Source organism: Pithys albifrons, chromosome 1, assembly GCF_047495875.1.
Source record: "Pithys albifrons albifrons isolate INPA30051 chromosome 1, PitAlb_v1, whole genome shotgun sequence".
NCBI classification, from domain to species: Eukaryota; Metazoa; Chordata; class Aves; order Passeriformes; family Thamnophilidae; genus Pithys; species Pithys albifrons.
This window is the reverse complement of record NC_092458.1, coordinates 118,168,933-118,193,763: the sequence shown is the minus strand read 5'-3', so window position 1 is coordinate 118,193,763 and position 24,831 is coordinate 118,168,933. Positions and strand designations below refer to the sequence as shown.

The following is a 24,831-nucleotide window of genomic DNA, read 5'->3' as shown; positions in this document are numbered from 1 at the left end:
GCTTAAACACATACATCTGGAAGTACAGGGCAAACATTCATCAGCACCAAAAGACCCAAACTGCCGCCATGAAGGAGCAGTCTGGTGGACCCTTGTGGCTATCCTTACATCAAAAGGCAAAGGCTGCAGGTCCATCCCTCATGCCCTGCAGACACCAGGACTGCATCCTCGGCAAGCTTCATTGCAGCTGGCTGGGAAGGGCCCCCCCAAAAGGGACAGACGGAACCTTCTGGTTACCCAAAGAGAAATATTAAAAATGGGATAATTGTTTTTCTGGTAGAATCATCAGAAGTAGAGGGAACTTTGAACTTCAAGATCACTTCCAGGATGTTCAATATTATTGTTGTTGTTATCATTTAGGTTAGATATACATACATACAAATGCCATTTTATCGTAAAATGTTTCAGGATGAACTCTGCATCATTTGTCTCCCACTTTTAAAGCTGGGAGCCCCAAAGGTGCAACCCAGGTATGCTGTAGAAACACAAGCAGGTATGTCAGGAGCAAAGACATATAAAACTTCAGTTATATGGTATTTATGAGTAGCTATGGCCCTTCATAGAGTTTCAAAACAAATGATGCTAGAGTTTCTCTTCCTTCAAATACCTGTGTCATCAGATTAAGTTACCTAAATTCTTCCCATTTTTTCCTGTATGAATCATCTTTCATATATTGTTTGCTGTAATACAAAGCACAGTAAAATCTTCCGTCTCTACAGTCATTCTCACATCCTGTGGCCAATTTGAAATATGCATTAGTAATGTGAAAATCCACAGTCTTTCTACAACAGAAACCAAGTGGTTTTCTTGCCAGTTTCAAAGTCGAGTAAAAAAATCTGTGGTTCATTGTAACATATCTCACCAGTGAGCCAGAGAAAAGGCCACCAATGGATACTGTTATGACAAGGATATTCTCCTTCCTAAGCAGGTACTGAACTGTCTTTTCCTCTGGCAGTGCTTGCCAAACTGATATAAAAGGAACCTGCCAATTTCTATCTATCTGCAAGGCTGCTTTACATAGTCAAAGTATTATTATAAAGATCTTCTTACCTGTCAACTTGGGATATACACATAGGTCTTTGAAAAGGAAAGGTACCACATTTAAATTCTGGTGTGAAATTCTGGAAGGAAGGTAGCAGTTAACTATGGAATCTATGTAAGCTCTACAGCCCTTACATCATTTCTTAGGTAATCCTCATATTCATCAAGAAGAGATTTTATATATAGCAGCCTGTGTATCAGCAGCAGTCAAACTAGTCTACTGCAAAACAGGGAAGCAACTTTCTTATAATCCAACTCCTGACCTCCCTGCTGGAACAAGGTGGGAAAGAGCAGGTTCCTGACTGCTATAGGGAGACCTGACTTGGAACAAATCCATTTGTTAGTGGCTTTCCACCCCCTCCTTTCTCACCAAGCCGATAACAAATTAATGAGCTGTTTCTCAAGAGAAGAGCTTAAGGAGGGAAGTGCAAGGGAGAGTTAGCATTAAATACTTTGATCCCTTCAGCAGCTTAGTTACAAAAACAGGTGCTCCCTCCTTTGCTATTCTCCAGAAGGAATGACATGGCACTTCACCACAGACCTAACAGAGAACAGCACAGCTAGAAAAGGCTCACTGTCACCTCCATCAAGAGTAAGTGCATTTGACCATTCGGCCTCTGTGTCCCTTGGAGAAAGCAGGGATAAAGTCATCCTTTCTTCCCTTGAAAGACCAGCCATGTATTTCTAGTTCTGCCTCTGCAAACAAGATCATTGTTGAAAAAGCAGGACACAGGACTGAAGCGAACATTTAAGTTCACAGCTCTGAAAATATCCTGCAGCAGTTCTAGCTCCCATAGGAGAGCCAAACACATCTGAGTTCTTAACCTGGTCAATCCATAAGGGAAAAGAAATTCCCTGTAAGAAGTCTGTAGCAGTTTATCGATAGTGCGTCAAACACTACTTGGGGGATTCTGAATAAATTGCAAAACCAAAACAACAAAATGAAAACACACTTTTTTTTATTACAGAATTATTTGCTCCTAAGGAGAAAAAAATGTATACCTATATAAATATATTAATAAACCATCACCCCAGACAACTGGATATCACTTCACCATACCACAAAAGCACTTGAAATTGTCTGTGGGTTGCTTTCACAGAAACCAGAAGTTCACTGTGGAGAGTTTAGATGAAGGACATCTAGGGCATATCTACTGTGCACAACACAATACTGTGGAGCAGCTGTACAACCAAAACCAGTAAAGTCAAATCTGTCCAACACTGGTCTGCTGCCCATGAGCTCTGCTGAGGAGCAGAGAGGAGCCCACCTTTAATCACAACCATTTTACAACCTTGACACAGGTACCTCTGAGCAATACCACACTGTGCTGGGAAGACAAGTCTATCTGAGAAGACCTCCACAGCCTTTACAGAGAACTGGGCTTTGCAGTCCTAATTCCTTTCAAGTTTGGCCCTTCCTTCTATTTGAACTGGTTTCTGCCAAACCAAGAGCCTAGAACAGAATTACTCACAGGAGGTTCTACCCAGAAAGAAGATTTTGCAGGTGTGTTGTACAAAGATCATGCAGTTGTCTTGCATATGTAAGATGGAAATGCTCCAAAAGTAGGCAACAGAGGCTTTGAAGTGACCTTTCAGCTTCAGGCCAGAAAGGTGAAAATGAAAGGATATGGAAAAGGCTGTCACACATGGTCATTTTTCCGACAGCAATGCCCGGAGGCTCACAACATTTCAGAAAAGGGTTTTTTGACCACGAGGAACAGAGTCCCTCTGGCCCTCTAGTGCTGAACCACATGCAGAAGAGTCCTGCAAGCACAAGAAGGCAGGTTTGGAAAGAAAGCTGAAAGAACAAGAGGTCTTTGTGGTGGAATCCCATGACCACCTGGAAAAAAGTTTCTGAAATATCTCAGCCTTTCCTTGGAAACTCAGCAGAAGGCAGTTCTGACACCAAAATCCTGAAAGTTATATATTTCTATAAGCTGGTACAACTGCTCCAAGGAAAATGACCTTCTCTGGAAGAAAATGAGTTCACAAACACAGAACGGCACAAAGAAACTGTTAATTGCCTTTGAAATTACTTTAATACCAAATGAGGCACAGATGCTTTAAGGGAAGGCAGTTTCCAAAATAAGACATCTCACATTAATTTGGCAAGACGTCACAGGTGTACCACTTGTATTTCTCTATTTCTTGTATGACCAGAAATGCTTCTCTCTGAATGCAGAATCTGGCTTTACCCTACAATCAAGCAACTTTGACTCAAGTAAGTTTGTATACATGAGGCAGGGGGAGAGAAGGAATTTTCACTCGCCTCACTTGGTTTCCTCTTCTCTCCCAGGACAATTCAGAGGTAGTCCTCATGGATTTTTTCATAAAACATTGCCAGCCTTTTCTGCTTATGCTCGAAAGATGGGCATCAAGACAGAAAGAACTACTGTTATCACGGTGAGGTAGCATTAGGAAAGTGCAAATTTCGTAAACCAAGCTGTGAGACAAATGCTAGATTGAACTAGATGATCTTTAAGGTTTCTTCCAACCCAAAGCATTCTGTGATTCTATGATTCTATCATTCCAGGGCTGACACAAGCTCTGGCTACCTTATATGAAACAAGAATTGCTTTCTGTCCATCCAGGGGAAAGAAAAGGATTTAAATTCAGAATGGGACAGGGGAGAACCAAGTGAAATGTTATCTTCTAAACTGGAAGCTTCTAGGACAACAACAACAAAAAGTAAAAATCTCTCAAAGTCGTGAATTTCCCATGCCTGTGTGACAGGGAATTTTTCAATAAGAAGTTTATCATATTTTTATTCATGTTGTTTCTTAGTGTCAGGAAGAGACAGATACCAATACATGCTGTAAGAGCCCTCTCAAATGCCTGACCTACCAAATCACAAGCACATGGTCATGCTCAGGATCTCTTGGCCTTTGCCTGCTGGTACCTTAACAAACACCCAACATAATACATTGAGCAAAGCGGAGGTGGCTGTGGCTAAACCTTGGCCTCCTAGGCAGAATCAAATATTGACCTCTACAGAATATGTTTAATATCACAGCTTTCTACATCCATGCTTTTCCCTGGCCCCTTAGACATGTGCCCACTGCTACAGATGAAAACCAAGTTGGGGCACAGGGGATGCTGCAAGCTCAGTGTTAGGAAGAAACTGCCCCAGAACCTGAGCTCTGTGGGGTAAACACTTTCTGGTACATCCCACTTTTCTCTTTGGCCTTTTCCCTGTCACGGCATCCAAGTATTTTAATGCAGGACCAAAGCTATGGGGGAAATACTGGTCCAAACTGTCTATGACTAGTTCTGGTTTTGTTCCTTCAGTTTTGCATTAGTTACTACATTTTCAGGCCACCCTGTGGTAGAGTGTATATAGAAGCAAGATTACGTAATGGAACTGGCTGCTCTCTTCAGTGTATTTTCTCACACAGTACTTTTGATTACAGGATAAGCTAAAAAAAAAAAAAAGAAAAAAAAGGAGACAATCAGCAAGCACAGCAATTTTATTCAAGAAGAGGTATAATTTCTATATTATTGATCTAGCCCAACATGAACCACAAATGTTGCTTTTAAGTATGCCAAGACTTGGAATAAACAATACCAAAAATCTGATCTCCACAATTCCAGCACCAGCTGTGCTTCCTCCTGGGAAGCATTCATGATGCAATCTGAAACACATATGTAGATAACACTGGCTCCTACTCCTATGATCCTTCCTGTCCTAGCTAGCATGGGCCATCTGTTACTGCTTAGCAGGCAGCCCCACTAGATACTGTACTGGTATGACTTACATGAAAAGGATGAAATAAACTGACAGGAAAAATGGCGTTAAGAAGTCTTTCCTAAGGAACTCATAATTTACCATTTGAAAAGTGTAATTTAAATCTCATCACATAAGGTGATAAAACAAAGCATGAACTAAGCCACAGACCAATCTCTGTTCCTACATGATACCACTTAGGGAGAAGTGGAAACAGAAATCATGGTGTAGTTTACCTGAAAATTCTCTCTACATAAAAGCAGCTTGGCCTTTGCTTGACAGGAATGACAGAGAAATTAATTACTTTTTGCTGAGTCCCTGCTGAGCCCTTTCCCCTTTTGTTCACCAAGCCATATGAGTGGATAAGAACACAACAGTAACTGCTCTAAGCCATTCTACTCTGCTCTCAGCTCAGTGTGCTGAGCAATAGCCATTGCAAGGGGTTTTAGGAATTTCACAGGGACTATCAGAAGAAAACCAGCCTGTCATTCACCCATCCAGGTTCAAGATGTGTCTTAAGATGAACAATGACATCTTTCCATGAACTGTCGCTGCCTATACCCAGCAAACAACAAAATACACCTTAATCCAGGCAAGTGAAAACCTTGATTTAACTCTGCCACAAAACCAAGGGCAACCAGCATTAACTTCTGGAAGAAGGGTCCCACTGGGATGTGGTAGAAAGGCTACAGAATAGGTTCTCAGCATGAGCAAACTCCTTTCTATTTGAAGACATCCCCAAATTAAATGCTTCCTCCAAGCAATAAGTCACCTGAAATCCTTATCCTCACAGCCTGTTCTAGTCTTAAATGGCAGCTTGGGAAGCCCACACTGCCCTGCTCAGCACAGGTCAGCCTCTGCCCTAGTAGTTGCTAGTGCCCTTTTCCTGCACTTAAGCAGAGTTCTGAGAGCAACCATCCCCACACAGACTGTACTTTGTAGCTGTCTGATTAAAATTTAACAAACAAAACTGCTAATAACTCTTTGCAGCTGTCATACTATCCACTGCATGAGTAAACTAGAAAGAAATCCTTCTTTAGGTAACAAATCAGTTCAGGTCATAGAAGCACTTGACAATCTCCCTTAGAACCTGGCAGAACCCACAAATGACAAAATTCTGCATACTGATCATGAACGACAGCTCCATGCTAGTAAAATCCTTCTCCATATCCTCATGTCTGCAGCAAACCACCTTGTTCTGGAGGTCACCATTTAAACCTGATCCTGCTTGCACACTTGGAACATATCATGTAGATAACAGATCACTGACACTTAACACAAAGAGGATGAGGACATTCTTCAGCAGGCACACTGAGTCTCCTCTCTTTGAGTTAGTGTGTCAACATGCTTGTTCCCCAGACAAATGATCTTTCAAAATTAAGATGAATATCCATCCACAGAAATGTGAACTTATTTCCCTTATCTGCCCTAAGCCCTGCATGACATAACATTATTTTTCCCCCCCCAAAATGGTTTGCCTGATCTAGGAAATGAGAAAAGTTGCATGGATCATTCCCAGATGTGGAAGCCCACTCACCTTGGTACTTGCTCTTGTGCACCAGCAGCTCTGCTCCCTCTCTTAAGACATCAGGTAGCCTGAAATGCTTTTTCCGGTGCATTGTGCATATGCAGCTCCAGAATAAAGAAACATAGTGGTGTACCAATTTCATAGTTCGCATACAGTCAGCTGCTCCATCATAATCTCTCTCCACAAGCAATATTCCTTAGACTTCTCAGAAATATTCCCATACTCTACAAGCTACCTTAACATCAGTCAAAGTGCGATCCTTATTTCAGCTTGCTCTTTATGCAATTGAAATAAGATGTCAATGTGCGTGCTACAATGCAATAATTACAATCAAAGACTTAAAATAACTGACTCACAGCTGTGTCAAATTTGACCAAACTGTTCCTTAGACACTCTGCTGAGTTTGCATCAGTGTCTCCATCTATATAATGGACATGCCAACTATTAGTTTTTAAAGACTACCACTGGTAAATAAATCCAAAGGTTTAGTTTTGCCATAAGTAATGACACTTAAGAATGGGGTAAACATAACATACGTCTGTCAATGTAAAAAATCCACCTTATCAATGTACAGGGTGCAGCCAGGGTCCATTTCTTTCTAAATTTATTCCAAACAACACGTGCTCTGCCATGCCCTCTGATAATACTCAGCATTTATTAATCCACCAGCTGACTCACGTGTGATCTCAGACTACATCATCTCAGCAACACCTCTACAGATAGAGCCTTTTGCTCCTCATCCTTTAGTTTAGGCTTTGTTTTTGTAGAAGCTGCAAAATTTTAGGGTCCAGCTGAGCTTCAGTGGAACTGCAATGCCACAGGATCACATGTTTTGTGAAATGATGTAATGCTGCAAAATTATAGGGCAACCAAAGCAGGTCTAGAGATAGGAAGCAGAACTTTACAAATCTTCTGTTTGGACAGAGGAAGGGGAAAAGGCTTTATCCTGCTGAGATATCCAGCACAAGAATAAATGCTAAACTCTCCCAATCCCAAGTCTATGGGAATTCTGTGGAATCCAAACCAGAATAACTGTTTGTTTCATTGAACTTGAATATTAAGCAGAGGAGTTTCATAAAAAACTGACTAACTCCATAAGACAGTTTGGTAATATTTGCTTTCAGCTGATTTTAAGCAGGGCAAGATGACTTTGCAAGATACTTCGCACCTTTCATATGGACAAAGCTCAGTCCACCCACATGTGCTCATCAACCCCAGCTGATACAATTCTTCTTAAAATGTCTTTTTTATTTCATATTCTTTTGTTTACTGGTACGGCACTAATGTATGATGTGGAGCAAATATGTTTTCAAAAGGCAGATGTTACTGCCACAGAGACTTGGACTTGGGTGCACAACTGATCAGCTGGTGGGTGGTACTAGAAGAGAAACTGGTTAACTGTCTGTTCCACACTGATGAGGTAGCTCTTACTTTTATATCATTAATAACTTGATTTACTGCCTGAGTAAAGACTTAGCATGAAATTCTAATATCCTTCAGATTTAGAAGTCTGCAGTCTTCTGTATTTTTCATATTCTGTGGTGTTGGAAAAAATAGGAATCCATTTCAGTATAACACCTGGCATGAAACTGGAAAGCCAAACACTTGATGAAATTCAGAGAAGAAATCAAGTAAGTGGTTGTGGCTCAGTTACATTCTTGACAATTTGGGGATTGCACTGCTCTAGGAAACAGCCCAGGTCCTTGCTTTAATAATGGATATTCCTCACGGCATAAGGATTAATTCTGTCCCGTCCCTCAGCAATCTGAGGTCAGTGAGGGAGGAGGAAGGGAACACTTTAAATCTGATACTTCTGTTAAAAAATAGCTATGGTGCAGCATGCTCAGGTTTCCGTACAACAGACACTAGGTTCAGTTTGGGCTAAAAAGTATTACATGCATATCATGCCAGCTCACAGAAACTGAGGCAAATTTTCCATATCATTTTGAACAATTCCATGAGCTGAAAATTCTCTCTACCACAGACATACCTATTTTAAGTACAACCATCTTGTCAGAAAGCAACTAGTTGTTGTTTACAAAACACATAAGTCCTGGAAGTGGGAGGTTTTATTTTTGTTTCTGGTTTCAGTTGAAAATAACACAAGTGCTGGATGAAATACTGTTTATTACCCACACTGATTGGTCCAGCACATCTCCTGCAGCTAGTAATTTCACCAGCTGGTGAGCACAGTGGGACAACCCACCCCACACCTACCTGTCCCAGGGCAGAGCCTGGCAGTGCTCTCACTCTAGCTGGACAGCTTCAGGCTATCCCCTGGCTGTGGCAGGGACCACCTGGAATGGGACAAGGACCCGTGGTCCCGTCTTGCATATATTTCAGGTGACCATGCCAATAAACATAGCTGAGGGTGGGTGAAGTTACTGCTGAGCAGGGGATAGAGAGCACTGAGCTGCCCTTTCCAAGCTGGGAGAATGTTCAGTGAAAGCATCACTTTGCAGCAGAGAGATCAAAGGGGAAAGATTTAAAGAGGAGTATTTTTCTATAAGAAATTATTTATCTGCAAGGCCATGGGCACAAACAGCAGTCGCCCCATCCTGCCAGTGAGTTTTGCACAAGCATTCTGAAAGCTGCACAGAGATCCAGCACACGCTCAGTAAATGCAGCAAGGTCATGCTGCCTCCTAGAAAGCCTGTATGTGTGCCCAGTCCTACCTGCAATGATAAAAATAAAGCTGTAATGCCATCCTCATGAACGGTTTGTTGGGGTTTTTTTTCTTTTTAAAAGGTATGCCCTTCTGTTAGAAAATCCTGATTCAATCCCTTTGCATCAACTCCTGTTTTGTGAGAACAGGAAGCAAGGCCTGGATAGTATGTTTCAGGAAATAACACTGAAACATTTCTGACAGTCAGCTTCTCAACATTTTGAAGTCCTGGTTCGTTCTTCAGGAGTGTTAAAACCTCCTTTGCATAGAAAACAAAAACAAAAACCCAAAACAAACAAAAACAAAAAAGCACACACCCAACAAAATCCTGAAGTCTTCAGGTGATGCATAGTTGGTCTATAAATTGTTCTGGGACAGGTCAATTTAAGCCTCTAGGTTATTTGATCCACATGATTTAACTCAGCACGTTTTCCTGAAGTATACTGGAAAGAGAAACTCCGTTCCAGATTACACTCAAGCTGATCTCTGCATTCACTAGCAACTGCACATTGGGTTGGCTTCAACTGGCTCAAAGACTCAGCTATGCAAAAAAGCAGCTCTACCATAGCATCAACGACCTTCAAACCCAGAGGAAGTTTAAAAAAAAAGCCTCTAAACATGCAATGATATCAGCTGCTGGTTTCCTGTAAGACATTATTTTGCAGGTAAATCGAATCACGCTCTGTCTGCAATCAGTGCACAACACAGAGCAGCAAGTCCTACACCCAGCACAGGGCAGCTACACCTGTAAAAATGATCCCAGCCATAAGATGCAGCCATCAGGAAGAGAATCAAGGTACTGAGGGTAACCTATCAGTATTTGTTTCCTCTTTGTTTTCAAAGAGAAACAGAAGTGATATGCACTTAATTATGTTCCCGTTCCAAGCCTAATTACAGACAGTTAGATGTTAAGTACTATTAAAGTGAAACGAATGCAGGAGGATTGAGTTTCTATTCTTATGTTAAGACATACCTTGAAAGTGTCCTCTCTTTTATCTTAAACTATTCCTGCAAGAATGAAAGTCACAACTTGCCTGACACATTTCTGGTGTTTTGGCTGTTGTTTGATGTAGTGGTGGCCATAGCAAGTTGTAATGAAAATGCTTTGGCCAAAGAACACAATAAAACTCATGAGATCTTCTCCCTTCACCTTCATTGGAGGAAATTTGCAACAATTTTCCAACTCAAATGGCCTTTGGAATTGACTTGCACATGTTGCATGTCGAACATACATGATTTGTATACAATGTCCTTCCCCTTTCCTGTGGCATCTGGGCAGCCCAGGCAAGCCACACATTGCCATGTGCCTTTGCATTACCTTCTAACATGGAAAAACATCCCAGTCCAGGTGTATATCCTTGCAGATTGCATGGGCCTGCAGACCCCAGCTCCCCATATCTGCCACAGACTTTCACCTCTGGTTGGGCCTCAAGCCCCAGACACAACTTTGAAGCCTTGGTACTGCCCAACTGGGCTGATGCAATATATGCCATGACACAAGCCGTGATGCCATAATCTCGCCTCAGTTCCAAGTCCAGCTATAAGCAAAACAAAACAAAACAAAAACCAACAAACAAACGAAAAGAATGTCAATGTTACCTGGAATATTCAGGGAATTCTAATTTCTTTGAAAGCTATATATTTTATGATTTCCCAAATCACCAGCAGTTTCCACCCCTGAGAGAGCTACCTCTGTGAAAAATTTCAGGTTTTGATATAGCTCCCATTTATTTTTAGAAACATACTAAATGAGCACTTTTGCATATTCAGTTGCCAAAAATGCTGAAAGGAATTTTCTAAACACTTCAAAGTTTTCTAAACACTTCGCCAGATGGAGACCAACCCATTGGAAACTCTGTTCAAATGATGAATGTTTTAAAAACTTATCAAATGATTAAATCAGCATAGTCTAGCTGAGTCTTCAATTGCAGGGGATGTACTTAGGTCCATGCAATAGGAATTTCTTGTGTGTTAAGGCTGAGTTGCAAATGTACTTTGCTGGTGCTGTTCAGTGCAATTTGCAGTTTCTGTGTACTGCATTCTCTGAAGCAGTGCCTGTAATCTGGTCAGGAACAAGATCCTGACGAACTTGTCAGCTTCACTGATAACTTCAGTCCTGTGGCATCAGCAGGTCTGAGCTGATAATTTCTATTCAAAGGCATTAAGGCACTGAGTGGTTATATGGGTCATAGAGCAGGGGCTTGCTTCCTTTCCCAGTTTTAGGGAAATGTAAGGACCCCTCTTCCTGTGATATTTACAGGGTTTCACTCTCTCCTCTTCTCCTTCTCTGCAGTACCATACAAGCACGTCAACCTTTTCCTTACATCTGCTTCCAACATCAACAGACTTCTGCACACTAAGTCCATCACCGTGTTATTCACAGCATCACAGTCTCCTAGCAGATAAACTCTTAAAAAACATTTTTGATTATGAAAAAAGCAAAGAACATTTACTTTGATCCATCCAAATCCACATGCAGCCCAAACCAAATCCAACATTTTTTCAAAGTTCACAGCAAGTAACTCCCAGAAATAAATAATGGCAAAACACAACTTCAGCCTTCTGCTGAGCCCAGGCTGTTGCCTTGTGGTGTATCCTGCCTGGCTTTGGGGAGGGGTCACTGCCGGTATCACACAGAGACTGTCCACCAATTGAGCTCAGCACAGGAATTCATGGAGATGAAGAAAATGAGAAATGGAGAGGGAGTGGGATCTGCTTGCTACTATTAAAGAGTTTAGCACTGTCCCCAGAACCACATAGACGAAAAAAGAACATCTGGAAAACATCTTGCAAAACACTGCTTGGAAATTATAGCAAAATTAGTATTAACAGCATTGCTTCCACTCCTTTACTTTAGCTCCTAAAAATCCTGTAGCCTACTCCCAGAGCTCAAAGAACCTGCTCAGTTATGAAGTAACGATAATCCAGTAAGACACAAGTGTGCCATGCTTCAGACTCCCTTTACTGCAGGAGAAATTTAAATGCTTCCCTCTCATAACCCAGAACTGTTATAGAGACAGAATATATAAGCCATCTGCCCACCACCGTGAAAGAGAGCTAAGATGGAAAGAAACCTGTTCTACTGATGATACAGATATATTCCCTAAGAGATTATTAACTGCTAATTAATAGAGGTGAGCCTCAAGAAATAACATTATGCAAATAAAAATGGCCTTGCAGTACCGGTCATCTGCTCCCTACAGCCACCTACAGCCACCACCTTTTGCATTTTTTTCTAAAGATTCAGTCACTGAGGTTTGCAAGACTGAGATCAGGGCTGAAAACTGCAAATTTGGTGGCTGCAGAACAGAGTCAGTAGTACACTAAAGCTGACATCTCTGTAACAAGTGTCATTGGGCTTAAAAAGCATGAGAGATTGAAGGAGATGCTTCTGCAAGCTCAGTGCACAAAGAGCCTTTCTAGATATTCACCTATTAACTCATTGGCATGTAAATTTGTGGGACAGTTACGACAACTGAAGAAATGATGATAAAAATCCAGAGATGGAGATTACTAACAGTACCAGGTAACCTAATTTATTTCCCTGACAGCACAGGGAATTGATAAATAGTCACAGAATCACAGATAAAATCAGATTACTGGATCCATTTTAAATTCCCTTGGTTTACCTACAATAATTGCCTCCGTTTCCTTGATGAGCACAGCTGGTATGAACCAGCATCCAAGAAAAAGGAGTTTACCACTGTTTCAATGGAAAAGTAATAATAAGGCCTCCTCAGCACCCTTCTGTAGAATTTCTATTGCCACTGTTTAGGCCACACAACAGGTTGCTTAGTGCAGGAGTGAATGCTAAACAGCCAAGTGTTTACTAGGCATACAGCAGTACTCCCCCACACCCATCCCCTGTGAGAAAGCAAAGGCTTCTGCCACTGCTTGTTATGAATGTACCCTGTGTCTTCCCAAATATAACTGAAATGCTTCAAGTCACACACCATCTCTCTTCACCAGTCCAAACCAACCTCTCAGTGTGAAAAAATTGCTATCCTCAAACTAGAGCACTGTCCAGATACAAACTCCAAGGTCAAGGGCTGGCAGTTTACTTTGCCAAGACATAAGCATAGCTACACAAATAGGAAAGCATTTAGCCAACAGCAAAGTCAATTATTCCTTTAAATGAGGTGTACAATGCTAATTTGTACCATAAACACACATGGAACATGGATGGGCATCAGCAATGCAAAAACTGCACAAACTTAGCATTTTCTCTGCTCCAAAATAGGCAAGCTGACTACACTTGTAAAGCCAATTTTCTGCCAAGAAGGAGAACAGAGTGAGGTGTAGGAAGGCACAACCCACACCTTATGGAAGGCATCTCACCCACAGGTGACCCAGGAAGACAGGCAGGGGCTCTGCATTCTGGCAACAACAGCCCCAGCACTTGCTATAGAACATACTTTGAAGTCCCAGCATTATCTTCCCTGTTTACCCACAATCCATCTCTGAAGCTGTCCTAATAGCACAGATCTCCTCCATTAGGATGGCCATCAATGGGGGTTTATACCACAGCAGTGATAAAAACAAAAAATCCCACCAAAACTCCCACAAAACTAAACCAAGCTGGGTACATACCCCAAGAGGAAACTTAGAGAGCTGACTCTGGAGATATGGTTTTAAATACCATCTGGCCTTTATTTGGTTTTGTATTTTTTTAATCCAGTTATTTATTTAGCCAACAGAATTCACCTTGGGCTATGCTCACAACAAAACACCACTATCTTTAATCTTTCATGTATATCATTATGAGATCAGAACAGGAAACAACTGACCTAAGGAAGCAACTGCATGAAGTTTCTGCCTAAACAGTGGAGCACTTAAAATCCATCATGATGGAGGGATATCATGCATTTGGAGAGCATGAATTTTTTTGGATTTCAGGTAACTATGTATGAATAATACCATCTCCCTTCAAAAGTATATAAATGTTGACTTTGCAGGCAATGGAACCACCAAAAGATTGAGCAATCTTAGCCACATGGGAAATCTAAAAATTTTCTAAAATATTTCCTTTAAAACCATCTGCTAAGAGACATTTAAAAAAATTAAAACAAAAAATAGTAAGAAGTATTAAAAAGACCAGAAACATGCAGATACCAATGTAGAAGCACTGGAAAGAAATTCTGGGGAGAGAACCAGTAATTTCAGCAACCTGGCTGGACACTCATAGTAAAGATGATTAATGTCACTAGTAATTGAAAAGGACATGGAAATTTCATTCCATACTATAATGCACAGCTCAAAAGGTTGCATTTGAAGATGGGTCAGCAGTAGAACCATAAATCTGTGTTACAGAGCAGGCCATCATACCTGCCCCTTGTCTCAAGCATTTCCCAGAAAATGGCTTTGTGAGCTCCCAGAAGGAATGATGGGTGAGTGCCACCTCCACCCTACTGCCACAGCACAAGGACCAGGAGCTTCCTGCCCCGACACCACAGCCATTCCTAGGTCCCCACCAGTAACCTCCTCCTTTTCAGGAAGCCTGAGAGAAGACTGAGATGGAGGGGGTCACTTCAAAGCAGACACCAATTCTCCCTGCACAACTCATGCTGTAGGGGGCCTGAGCCCACCATCCTCCTTGGGGCCATCTTCTGGCCCCCTGACCTCCACACCAGTGACACCACAGCCACCAGAAGAACTGGCTAAAAGAAGGTGAGTTATGAGAAAACACACAATTTCAACCTGGTTTAAAATCACAGCGCCGGCTGTGGCCTCACAGCCAAGCAACACTTACCTGTCCTGCCACACTCCAGTCCACAACTCTCCTGCCACCTGCCAACCTCCAAGGAGTCCTGCCATGATGCACAGATTTGTTTTCAAAGTGCTAAAAACTTGGGAAACTAAACTGCCACTATTGCAAATAGCTGTCTTAGTTCTGATTCTGTCACAAAGCAAAACACAAGTCAAGTTCACAGAACCTAATGTAGTCTCCAAAACACTGACTTTGGAAGGTGCTCTTCAGTTCAGTGACTCATCTTGGAAAAATATCTGAGTGGAAACTCTACTTTTATGCTTTTACTACATTAATGAACAGCAAGAAAAACCAACACCAGCAGGACAGCACACAAAAGGACTCATTTGAGTGTCAAGTGTCTCACAGGGCCTAAAATCAGAAAGTAATCACTTTGTTACAGTGCCTATTTGGGGCAACAACAAGCTTTGCATGGAAGATGAAACCCATTTTCTGAAGCTGTATAACTTTAAGGACCAATGCATGCACCCTTAAAGCTCCCTTCCAAAACACATTAAGGCAGGAAGTTAATTTGGTAACAAAATATATTTTGAAGTCTACAATGAAGTATTAAGTATACCCATGTTTTAAGACAAAAGGTTATTTAAAGGCTAGATAAATACAAGGTACTGAGGGGTGCTTCAAGGTTTCTCTCTCCTACAAACAATCACTTTGAATTCTAATCCAGAATTCATCTCTCTTAAAAACAAGACAGGTTATATCTTGGATTTCTATTCAAGCAATTTATGATACCCAAAAGGAAAAAAAATAAAAATAGCTAACAACCAAGCAAAGCTTTTATCACCCTTTTTTAATCTACTAGTTCCGAACCAGTTGCACTCAGTACAGAATTCTGATTAGGAAAAAAATGGCTATTGAATTTTTATTACTACATCCCTTAAGGACCAAAAGCGGTAACCTTAGGCACTTAATGTGTTCTATGAATAACAATACATACGAGCACATAAAAAGCTTGTTATATCTCTGTTTATGGAATTTTTTTACCGTATTGATACATTTACAAAAAGAAGTTGGGAATTATGGTGAGGGAGAGGAGGGGAAGCTATCAAAATAACAAATACCATTAAATAAAACCTATTTGGAAAGGAACAAGCTACGCAGCATGAAATTTGAATGAACCATGTCTCCTCATTATGGTCCTGCAGCTCCCATGTAGTCAGTGGAGCCTCATTTAACGCTTACACTAAAAGCCTTCACCTAATACATCTCCCCCATTGATATAAATGCAACTCATACTTAACCCTGACAATCACTTGTTATAGGACCATTCTGTGTACATAGATTTTCTTATTTTATAAACAGTGTAAACACAAAGAAGTCCTTCATTATGGTTCACAACAGATCACTGGAGGCAAAGAAGCATCTTCTCCCCCTGACCCCTTACATCACAATCCACAATCACCTGGCCTGATAAGCAAAAGGTTGACACCACACCCCACCCTGACACAGGACAACTTTCTGCCCTGTGTTGTATCACAACTCTATCCTGACAGCTAGAAAAAGCCCTACACAAACGGCAGCTAAGAAATGCAGCGCTTTCTCCTTCAGAATTCAGCTTACCACTTCTCAAAAAATGTGGGAAAGACGTCAGAATGAAAATTTACAAACCAGCCATTTGTGGTGCTGGCATGGTTTCCTCCTGGTATTTAGATCAGTCCAAGAAATAATTTTTTAAAACAGTTCCTCCAATAGAATCCTTCCCATATTTTCAGCTCTGAGAATTCACAGGGACTAAATTTGAATTACACTGGCTCTGGAGCCGGCAGCTTGTGAGAGTACAAAAAGCACCCCAGAAAATAATGAAGAGAGGGTTGAAGCAAGTCCATGCATCCCTTAGTTCTCAAACTGTAAAAAGAAAATGAGCATACAGCCAGAGCACACTGTGTTTCTGCTCTACTCATGGCAATAGCTGCATTCTGCTCCAATTTATGCTATATGGATTCAAAGCTCAGAAAGGGGCCAAAAATTTTAATTAGTTTTTTCTTCCTTTTAGCATGGAAGAACTGATGAAGACTTAGGGACAACTACTCTAGACTTTGTACCAAGTACTTTGCTGTCTTCAGCATTTGAGACTTGCCTAAGTTTCCCTAGGCTGTTGCCTTGAGAAACTGGATGTAAGAGCAAGTATGATTCTTCACTCTCCTTTGCTAATGGTTGCAGGATTATGTCTACAGCTGTTTATGTCTTCCTCCTTTTCCAGGCTCAAGGAAGATGATAAACAGACAAACACTCTGAGGGCTACCGAATGTTAAGGAAGAGTGGGCCACTCCCTTGGAGATCGGGATAGACAGAAGCCTGACATGCAGTTCAGAGCAAAAGAATCTGCAGGAGAGCATCCCACCAGCACAGCCGTGTTGCTGGCGCCCATACTAGAGCTCAGCTGTGTTATTTACCCGACAAGGTCCCAGCTGTCAACCTGGCCTGGCATCACAACAACCTACGGCACAAATGCCCTTAGCCAGCTGCTTGGGTCAGTGTACAATTCTCTCTTTTTTAATGAGATTAGCGCTGGTGAAATGCGCTAGCTCAACGGGCATGCCAATCTAAGTCCTCTGTTTATTCCATCTACAGCAGACACAGCAATCACTTTTAAAAGAAGATACAATTTTAAGACACCATAAATTCACCAGAGCTCCTGCAGTTGCTATTCATCACAGGAAGAAGAGAGGTTTCTTACAGATTCGCTGAGAACCGAGGACTGGAAAGGATGAATCTTGAAATTGTAACTGTATAAACTTAGCAACCTACATACTCGAGACTAGCTTGAAAGATCTACTTGTCAACAAAAAAACCCCAACAGATGATTCCGGCTTCCTATCCATTTCAATCATCAGATATATCTACTGCAGCTACCAGCAAAATTGTTAAAAAAGAGTGGGGGCTATGTTAAATACTGCGGGGGGGAGGGGGGGTGGTCAATAATGCAGAGGTACTGCCATAAATATGGATTAGCAAAATGCATTTTGGTTATGCTCTTTAAAAAATAGACAAACCTATGAAGTTAAAGTTGAAACAATTGAAGTAATATGTTCACTATAACGATGACAAACGTTATTGCCATGAATAAGCAATTCTTTGTTTAGAATGCATTTTTAAGCAGAATGATGAAAATTAGAGGTACTCTGTTTCACAGACACTTTTCACGGCACAAAGCTACTAAACCGATAAAACACAATCAGCTCCCCTTGCTAGGAAGTGACAAATGCGCCTTAGGGCACTGTATCGACGATGTGCGGAACACGGTCTCTAACGGCACACAGCGGGGCCATTATCTTGTGTTGTCACCGTGTGCCATTAAAAGGACTTTAATCTGCCGATCGCCGCCGCGATACGCGGCTCCTGCCAGAGATCTGCTGACTAACAGGCCGGGACGCTGCGAAAAGCCCCCCAAGCCGCCGGGGTCGCCTGAAAAACACCGCTCGGCTCCCCGTCAGTCAATCGCGGCAACTCAATTAATGCATCTGGGTCAGGAAAATGGTTTGCGGGAGGCTGAGCCCGGTTACGAAACGCAGATACCGCGGCGGGTACCGCGGGCGGCGAAGGAGGGCAGCACCCGCTGCGCGCAGGTAAACGCCGGGCCGAGCATCGGGGGGCTCAGGGGGCTCGGAGACGGCACCCCTCTGGCCCCGCCGCGGGACGGGGATGCGGCAGCAGCGGGGACACGGGCGGGGGCCGCTCCGCATCCTCCCGAGTCACTGGTCCGGCCGGCCAAGGGGGCGGTGGGTGCGGAGGGGGATGGCCATGGCGGCTGTCTGGGAGACCCCTGCAACTTTGCCCAGTGGGGGCTTGGGGGTCTGTGCTCGCCGCGAGAAGAGGCAAAAAACATAATTTGTTAATGTATATGTGCGTGTATATAAATATGTACACACACATACATATACATGTGTGTATATATATATAGGTGCGTATGTATATATACATATGAGTGCATATATATATATATATATATATATATATATATATATATATACACATAAATCTATATCTATATATCTCATGTGAGTATGCACATATGTATTCCGGCGGATACACTCCGGCCCCGCACGCCACAGCGGTGCCCCCCCGGCGGAGCCGCGCTGCGGAGACCCCGCCGCCCCTCGCCCCGGGCAGGTGGGGGCCGCGGGGGTGCGGGGCCGTGCCCGGGTGGTCCGTGTGTGCCCGCACCGCGCCGCGCAGCACTCACCCAGAAAACGAAGGAGTAGATGATGAGGAGAGTTTTCAGACACGTTATCACGGGTTTGGTCTCCATTCTCCTCGATGCCATAATACTGAGATCCCGGCTGCAGGCTGGGCGCGGGAGGAGGCGGAGGAGGAGGGAGGGGAGAGGGAGGGAGGAGGAAGCGCGGGGGGGTGGAGGGAGGTGAGCTCAGCTCAGCTCAGCTCAGCTCAGCTCAGCGCCCGGCTTGCCGGTGCTGGGCTCACCGCGCCTCCTGCTGCCGCCCGAGGACCCCCGCCCCGGGCCGCCGAGCGCCGGGGAGAGGGGGCTGAAACATCATCTGCGGGAGGGGTGGCCGCAGGGCAGAGGACTCTGCTCCCGGGGTGCAATTTACTGGAATATCTCGGGGAGGGGGGGGGGGGGGTGATTTTTGAAAGCCGAAGTGAAAGACTCTCCCGCCACGGCCGCCCCTTTTTCTGGGGAAAGTGCTCGGACGCGTTGTTTGGGCTGCTTAGCGGCTTGGGAAGAAGGGCGCTGGATGGATGGTCCAAGCTGGAAAGATTATTGCCCGTACGGGAGAAAGTATCTTTCGGTGTCACAACGAAAATGTGTGTTTGTGCACAAGCTACAAGAGTCTGAAGACCACAGAAAGGGCACGTAGGACAGGTCTGACAGTGCTCTGGTTACAGTCATATAGTCTGGATGAGTCAGGCTATGTAAGAGCAAGAGCTGTGCACCGAAGACATTTGAAGGGCCAGGGTTTCTCCAGCTCTGCGCCTGTGATGTGCCTCTTTTGCAGCTTTAGTGCAGGCAATTACATTGAGACAGTAGATCTATGAATGGTGCCTTACAAGAGAAGGTTGTGGAGCTGGGATACTGCTGAAGCCTGACCCCTAACCTTGTCTTCACCTCAGCCTCAAATCTCAACTCTATCTAAACTAATCTGGACATTGAACCCCAGCCTAAACTTGATCAGAAACCTTGTATTTCTGTATGAGACCCTGAGCTTTAGCTGGAACAGACCTGGCTCAACGCTGCGTGGAGTAAGAGCACTCCAGGGAGAGGATAGAGCTCTGGAGGGAGTCGGCTTCTCCTTATTGTCTCTACAGCCACCAGCCCACTGCGAAATCCAGCAAAGTGTGGACAGCAGAGAAATAACCACATTAGTCTGGGAATGGAAAGGGAGCTAGTCCTGCAGAGCCTGACAGTGAAGCAGTGGTGTGGGTCTGATCAGCCTCCTCTGAGTGGGGATAAGAAAAGGCTTGTGGGTTGGCTGCTTTCAGGAAAAGCACACATGTGCCTTGGCAGTCTGAACTCCTGCACCCAGACCATGGGCAGGTGCAGAGGGAATGCCTTCAGGTTTTCTTTCCTAAAGTTCACAATTTGGAGGAGGATAATGTATGCATGGCAGTGAATGCTGGGGCATAACATGTCCCTCCTGAGTGGTGTCCCTGCACACCCCACAAAGCAGGGCACTGAACTGCACCTTTTACTGTATTAAAATCAAAACAAGGTCAACACTTAGCAGTGTATTTCCTTAATCTACAATACAATGTAGTTTGTGCATCTGAGACATATTAAAGTGATAAACAAGCCCTTGCTGTTCAAGGGACATGGTTTAAAAATAGAGAGAAAAAAGTGGTTCCTGAGCAAGTGGGTTTGTAATATGCAGAAGTTTTGAAATGAAAACTGCTGCAAGATTTTTCTGGGTCTGAATTATGACTTTAAGACTTGGTTAGCCTACTATTTCTGAAAACAATGAAGGCATTTAAAGGATGCTTGGAGGGGGAGTATTCTGGAGGAGATACTGGGGTTTTTAAGCAATCACCACTTTTGTGGAAAATTCAGATGACAGGTGCATAAATCTTTATTGACTTGGCCATTAAAATGTAAATAAGTGCAGTAACTGCAAAAATTACATTGACACTAACAACAGTTATAAATATTCACTGTACAAAAATTACATTATGATTTTTTGACAGAAAATAGCTAAGCAAAAGTAGGAGACTTCTCTTGCTTCCTCTCACACATGGGCTGTAGAAAAGATAAATGCTGCTGTCACAGGCCAGGGGACAGCAATCATTTATTTCAGTAGCTATGGTTATACTTCCCTCCCCTTCAGGTGTTTTTACGAAAGCGTGAAACAAACTAAAATATCAATCAGAATTTAAATATCCAGCCAACAGAAAGAATGGATGGCTATTTCGGTAGATGCTGATTTTGGCAAGGGCTCAAGCTTTCTGCCAATAGCATGTGATTTTAGGTCACTCTGTCTTGTAGTGCCTAATTTGAGATACATCCCCTGAGTTTTCTCAGAAGGATATACTGGGATCTAAAGTGCACAAGTGCCTACAGAGCCTCCTTTGACAGTGCTGATAAAACTCAGAGGCTTCTGCATTGGGGAACCAGAGAGAAAACAAGTGCAAGAATAAATGTCCGCATCATGAAATACAGTTCCTTTCTCCGTGAATGTCAGTCCATAGAGAGGATTATGTCCTGAGAACTGAGAAACAGAGACTTCACATTATCTCCACTTGAACCTATAGTCTCCTTCCCAGACTGTCTTTGGAGGAACTCTGAGTTGCTTTTTGACACACACTCAAGCAGCATATACTTTACCAGATATAGAGCAAATTTGGGATTAAAAATGAGAATGTCTGAGCAGAGCTGGACATAAATCTGCCTGATTACAGCTAATATCATTAAAATATGACAAAAGCACCAAGTCATCAAACATTTTAGGTTTAAATGGAATTACTGAACAATTGCTAGCCTTCATGTGTGGCTTGGAAACACATTTACCCTTTCAAATCATTTTATCATCTTTTTTGCAGATTTGGGAGTGCAGATTCTCAAGTATTACTTCAACAAAATCAAAGCAAGTCTTTCTAAAGCAAAATACATTTTCAGTTCTGTAATCCATGTTTGCAGAGTTGGGAACATAATTGTTCTTCACATCTCCCTGCAGAGAGAACATTCTTGTAGTTATTCAAAAGAAACATTTTTGCCTAAGTGTGTAATTTGAAAAAATATTTCTTTAAAACACTAGCAGTTTGCAGGGGATTCTACTCACAATTGGTGCCTACAAGCTTCTATTTCTTCATAATGCATAGGGAATATCCTGTGTCTTAATAAGGCTGTTTGCAAAGCCCTGATCTAGAAGAGCTCCTTAATCCCACTACAGGAGAGCATCATATTGCAGAAAATGAAAATGAGCATTTCCATCCTTACCTGAAGTTGACCTTGGCTATTTGATGGTTCAAATATTAGAAACTTTCTGGGGAGGGTGGATGAAAGATATAAACAGCCATTGTATCAAGCATGGTGGGGTCTCACACCCTTCTGAACTACAGCAGGTGACATGAAACATGATGCTTTGTTCTCTTCATGCCCACTCTGGCCTTTCCCAGATTCACTGTGGTGCTGTTATTGAATGTTAAGGTTGCAATCTCTGCTCCCCTTTGCTGGGCATTCAGGTTCATAATCTCACACTCAATTCTTCCTCCCTGGAAAGCAGATGTTTGAGGGTTTTTATTCCTTTTCTGAGTCCTTCTACCTCCATGTATCCTGCCAGTGGCTGTCCTCAGCTGGCAGAAAGCACAGCCTGTGTCAGTTCACTGTGGAGGAAAGACATTCTTTCTCACAAAACACAGAAAGCAGAAGGAAAAAAATAAGTGCCTCATCATTTTTCTGTGCTCATGTGGCTCAGGTGAGTTCAGGCAATTCTGTACAAGTCCCACTAACATCTTTACATCGTAATTCAGCTCTAAGTAAGCAGAGTTCTTGCACAGCAGATAGTTAGTTAGTTACATTGTTGGTAGCTGCTTGCTTTTGGCAGGTGCATCAGTGGGACCAAGCTGTCAGGTCCACGACCTGAACTGTGTTTTCTAAAGACACCTCAAACTTTATAGGTCACTGAGGAAGAGACAAGGAGTTACAAAGCCAATGTCAGAGAATGATTTGTTGGAAGAGACCCTGGAAGGATGCAAATGTAGTGTTGGCAAACTCAATAACTAATGAGAAAGATTCAGCCTCCTGCACCACAGGCATAAGGGAGCAAATAGAGACATGAGCTTCAGTAGTTTGGTAACAGATGTGAGTTAGGATGAAATGCATATTCAGCACCAATTCAGGATACATGGCTTGTGGGACAGCTCTGCGGTATTGAGAACATAGTGCCTGATGAACAAGGAGTACATGTTTTCAGAGGAAAAAATAGTAATATTGGGAAACATTCTTAGACCTTTTAAAGAAAGTCTTAGAATGCTTTGAGGAAGCACATAATTCTTTATGAATTATGCTCTGTTTATGTATGCTCTCATGTAGGCCAAAAAGAGATGTCAAGGAAGTAAGAATCAAAAGAAGTAGTTTCAGGCAAGAAAGGTGGTAAAAAGGGTGACCTTTATACTTTTCACAACACAAAATAATCAGTTATAGGATCAAAACTTGTGCAGAGATAAACAAAACTGAGGTAAAGCTTACACTCAGTCTTCCCAGAAGCCAGACGGCAACTAGATATAGCTGCTTGCTGTGTTTATTTCAGTGCTGTTTTATAGTAATTACTAGATGATAAGAAAAGGGCTCTGTCATGCTATTGTCTTCCTTTGCCCCTGGATGGTTGCTAAGGGATCAATGAAGTTCTTGATTCTTTGCAGTATGACTTCCAAAGCTTGGGCAGCTTTGTCCTAAAAGCCACCCAGCTGTGTGGAGGCAGAAGAGAGTGTCTGGTTTCCTTTATTCTCTTTGCCTTCAGAGTGGGCTTGTACTATCTGGCATTTACCAGTAATATCAATACAAATAAGCTTTTCATAACTTTTTGTATTTCTCAGGAAATGCCTTGATTTAAAGGGGAGCTTATAGTTATTTTGAAGGCAGGTACTTCTCATGGCTTGTGATGACTTTCCTGATTACTCCAAAGCTTTCTGAAGTGTCCCCTCTGAAGGGAGTGTAACAAATACATTTGTGACTAAGTATAATTGCTACAATAGGATAAATTAAGAACACCAGCACTTACAGGGAGAGAGTGGAGAACTTGGAAAAGATAAGAGGACAGAAAGCAGAAAATACACAAAGAGCATATAAATACCCAAGGAACATATCTATATTATTTCAGGAGAAATGTTATTACATCTGCAAATGATAGGAGTCTTGACACCCAGCAAGAAAAATGGAGCCATACAATTTTATTATCTTCTTTAGCAATAAAGTGACAATTAACCCTGCACATTTGCCAAGTCACTGAAATTGGTTTGTCACACTGTATTTTTTTCTTTCTTTCCCCCTTTCTTTGTAGTTGTGAATAACAGCGCCAGATTCTATCCCGGTGTCCCTGTAATACCTGCACATTTTCTTAAGGTCAGAGGGTAATTTACAATAACCTTGTGAGGAATTAGATAATTTCTTCTTTTGGAAAGATCAGTGTCAGGGGTTAAGAAGCATCTGTGATGTCCCCCTCCTCCATGGATTTTGTTATTTAGTTTCTGTCAAGAAATGCAGTGGAGCTGCACATTAAACTGTGAACACCACAGCATTGAACACTGTTTGCATTTTCCTCCTTTTCCTTTCTTGACTGTTCTGTGATTTGTTTCCACTAGATTTCTCCTTTATCTGCCCTGAAGCAAATGCAAGCAGAACTGGGGATCTCAGCCTCTCCTCCAGTGCTGGCAGAAATTGCCTTTTGTCATCGTAGGTCTGTAAGTGTTCATATAAGAAACAGAGGCAAGTCAGCAAACTCCAGCTCTTCTGTTTGGCATGTGCAGCCATCCCCTCGTGTGACAGGTACAGACTCCTGACTGATACACTGTGTGGTATTTTCTGTGCAGGGTAAGAGACTGGTCAGCTTGGTCACCTGCAAGGATCTGCCTGGCCCTGTATCTTGTCTCTTACAGCAGCCACTGGTAGGTATGTGGGGGAGGACCCTAACAAACCCTTGCCTGGGGTGCTCCTAGTC

General features: G+C 42.6%; 1 protein-coding gene across 1 annotated transcript in view; it reads right to left on the bottom strand.

Moving 5' to 3' along the window:
• TSPAN7 (tetraspanin 7) overlaps window positions 1-19,042 on the bottom strand; it is a 93,018-nt gene extending 73,976 nt beyond the window's left edge. The window contains exon 1 of the mRNA XM_071565442.1: window positions 18,909-19,042. Within this exon, the coding sequence (XP_071421543.1) occupies window positions 18,909-18,989 (81 nt within the window). The 5' untranslated portion in view covers window positions 18,990-19,042. The remainder of the gene's footprint in view (window positions 1-18,908) is intronic.
• Window positions 19,043-24,831: the final 5,789 nt, after the last annotated feature.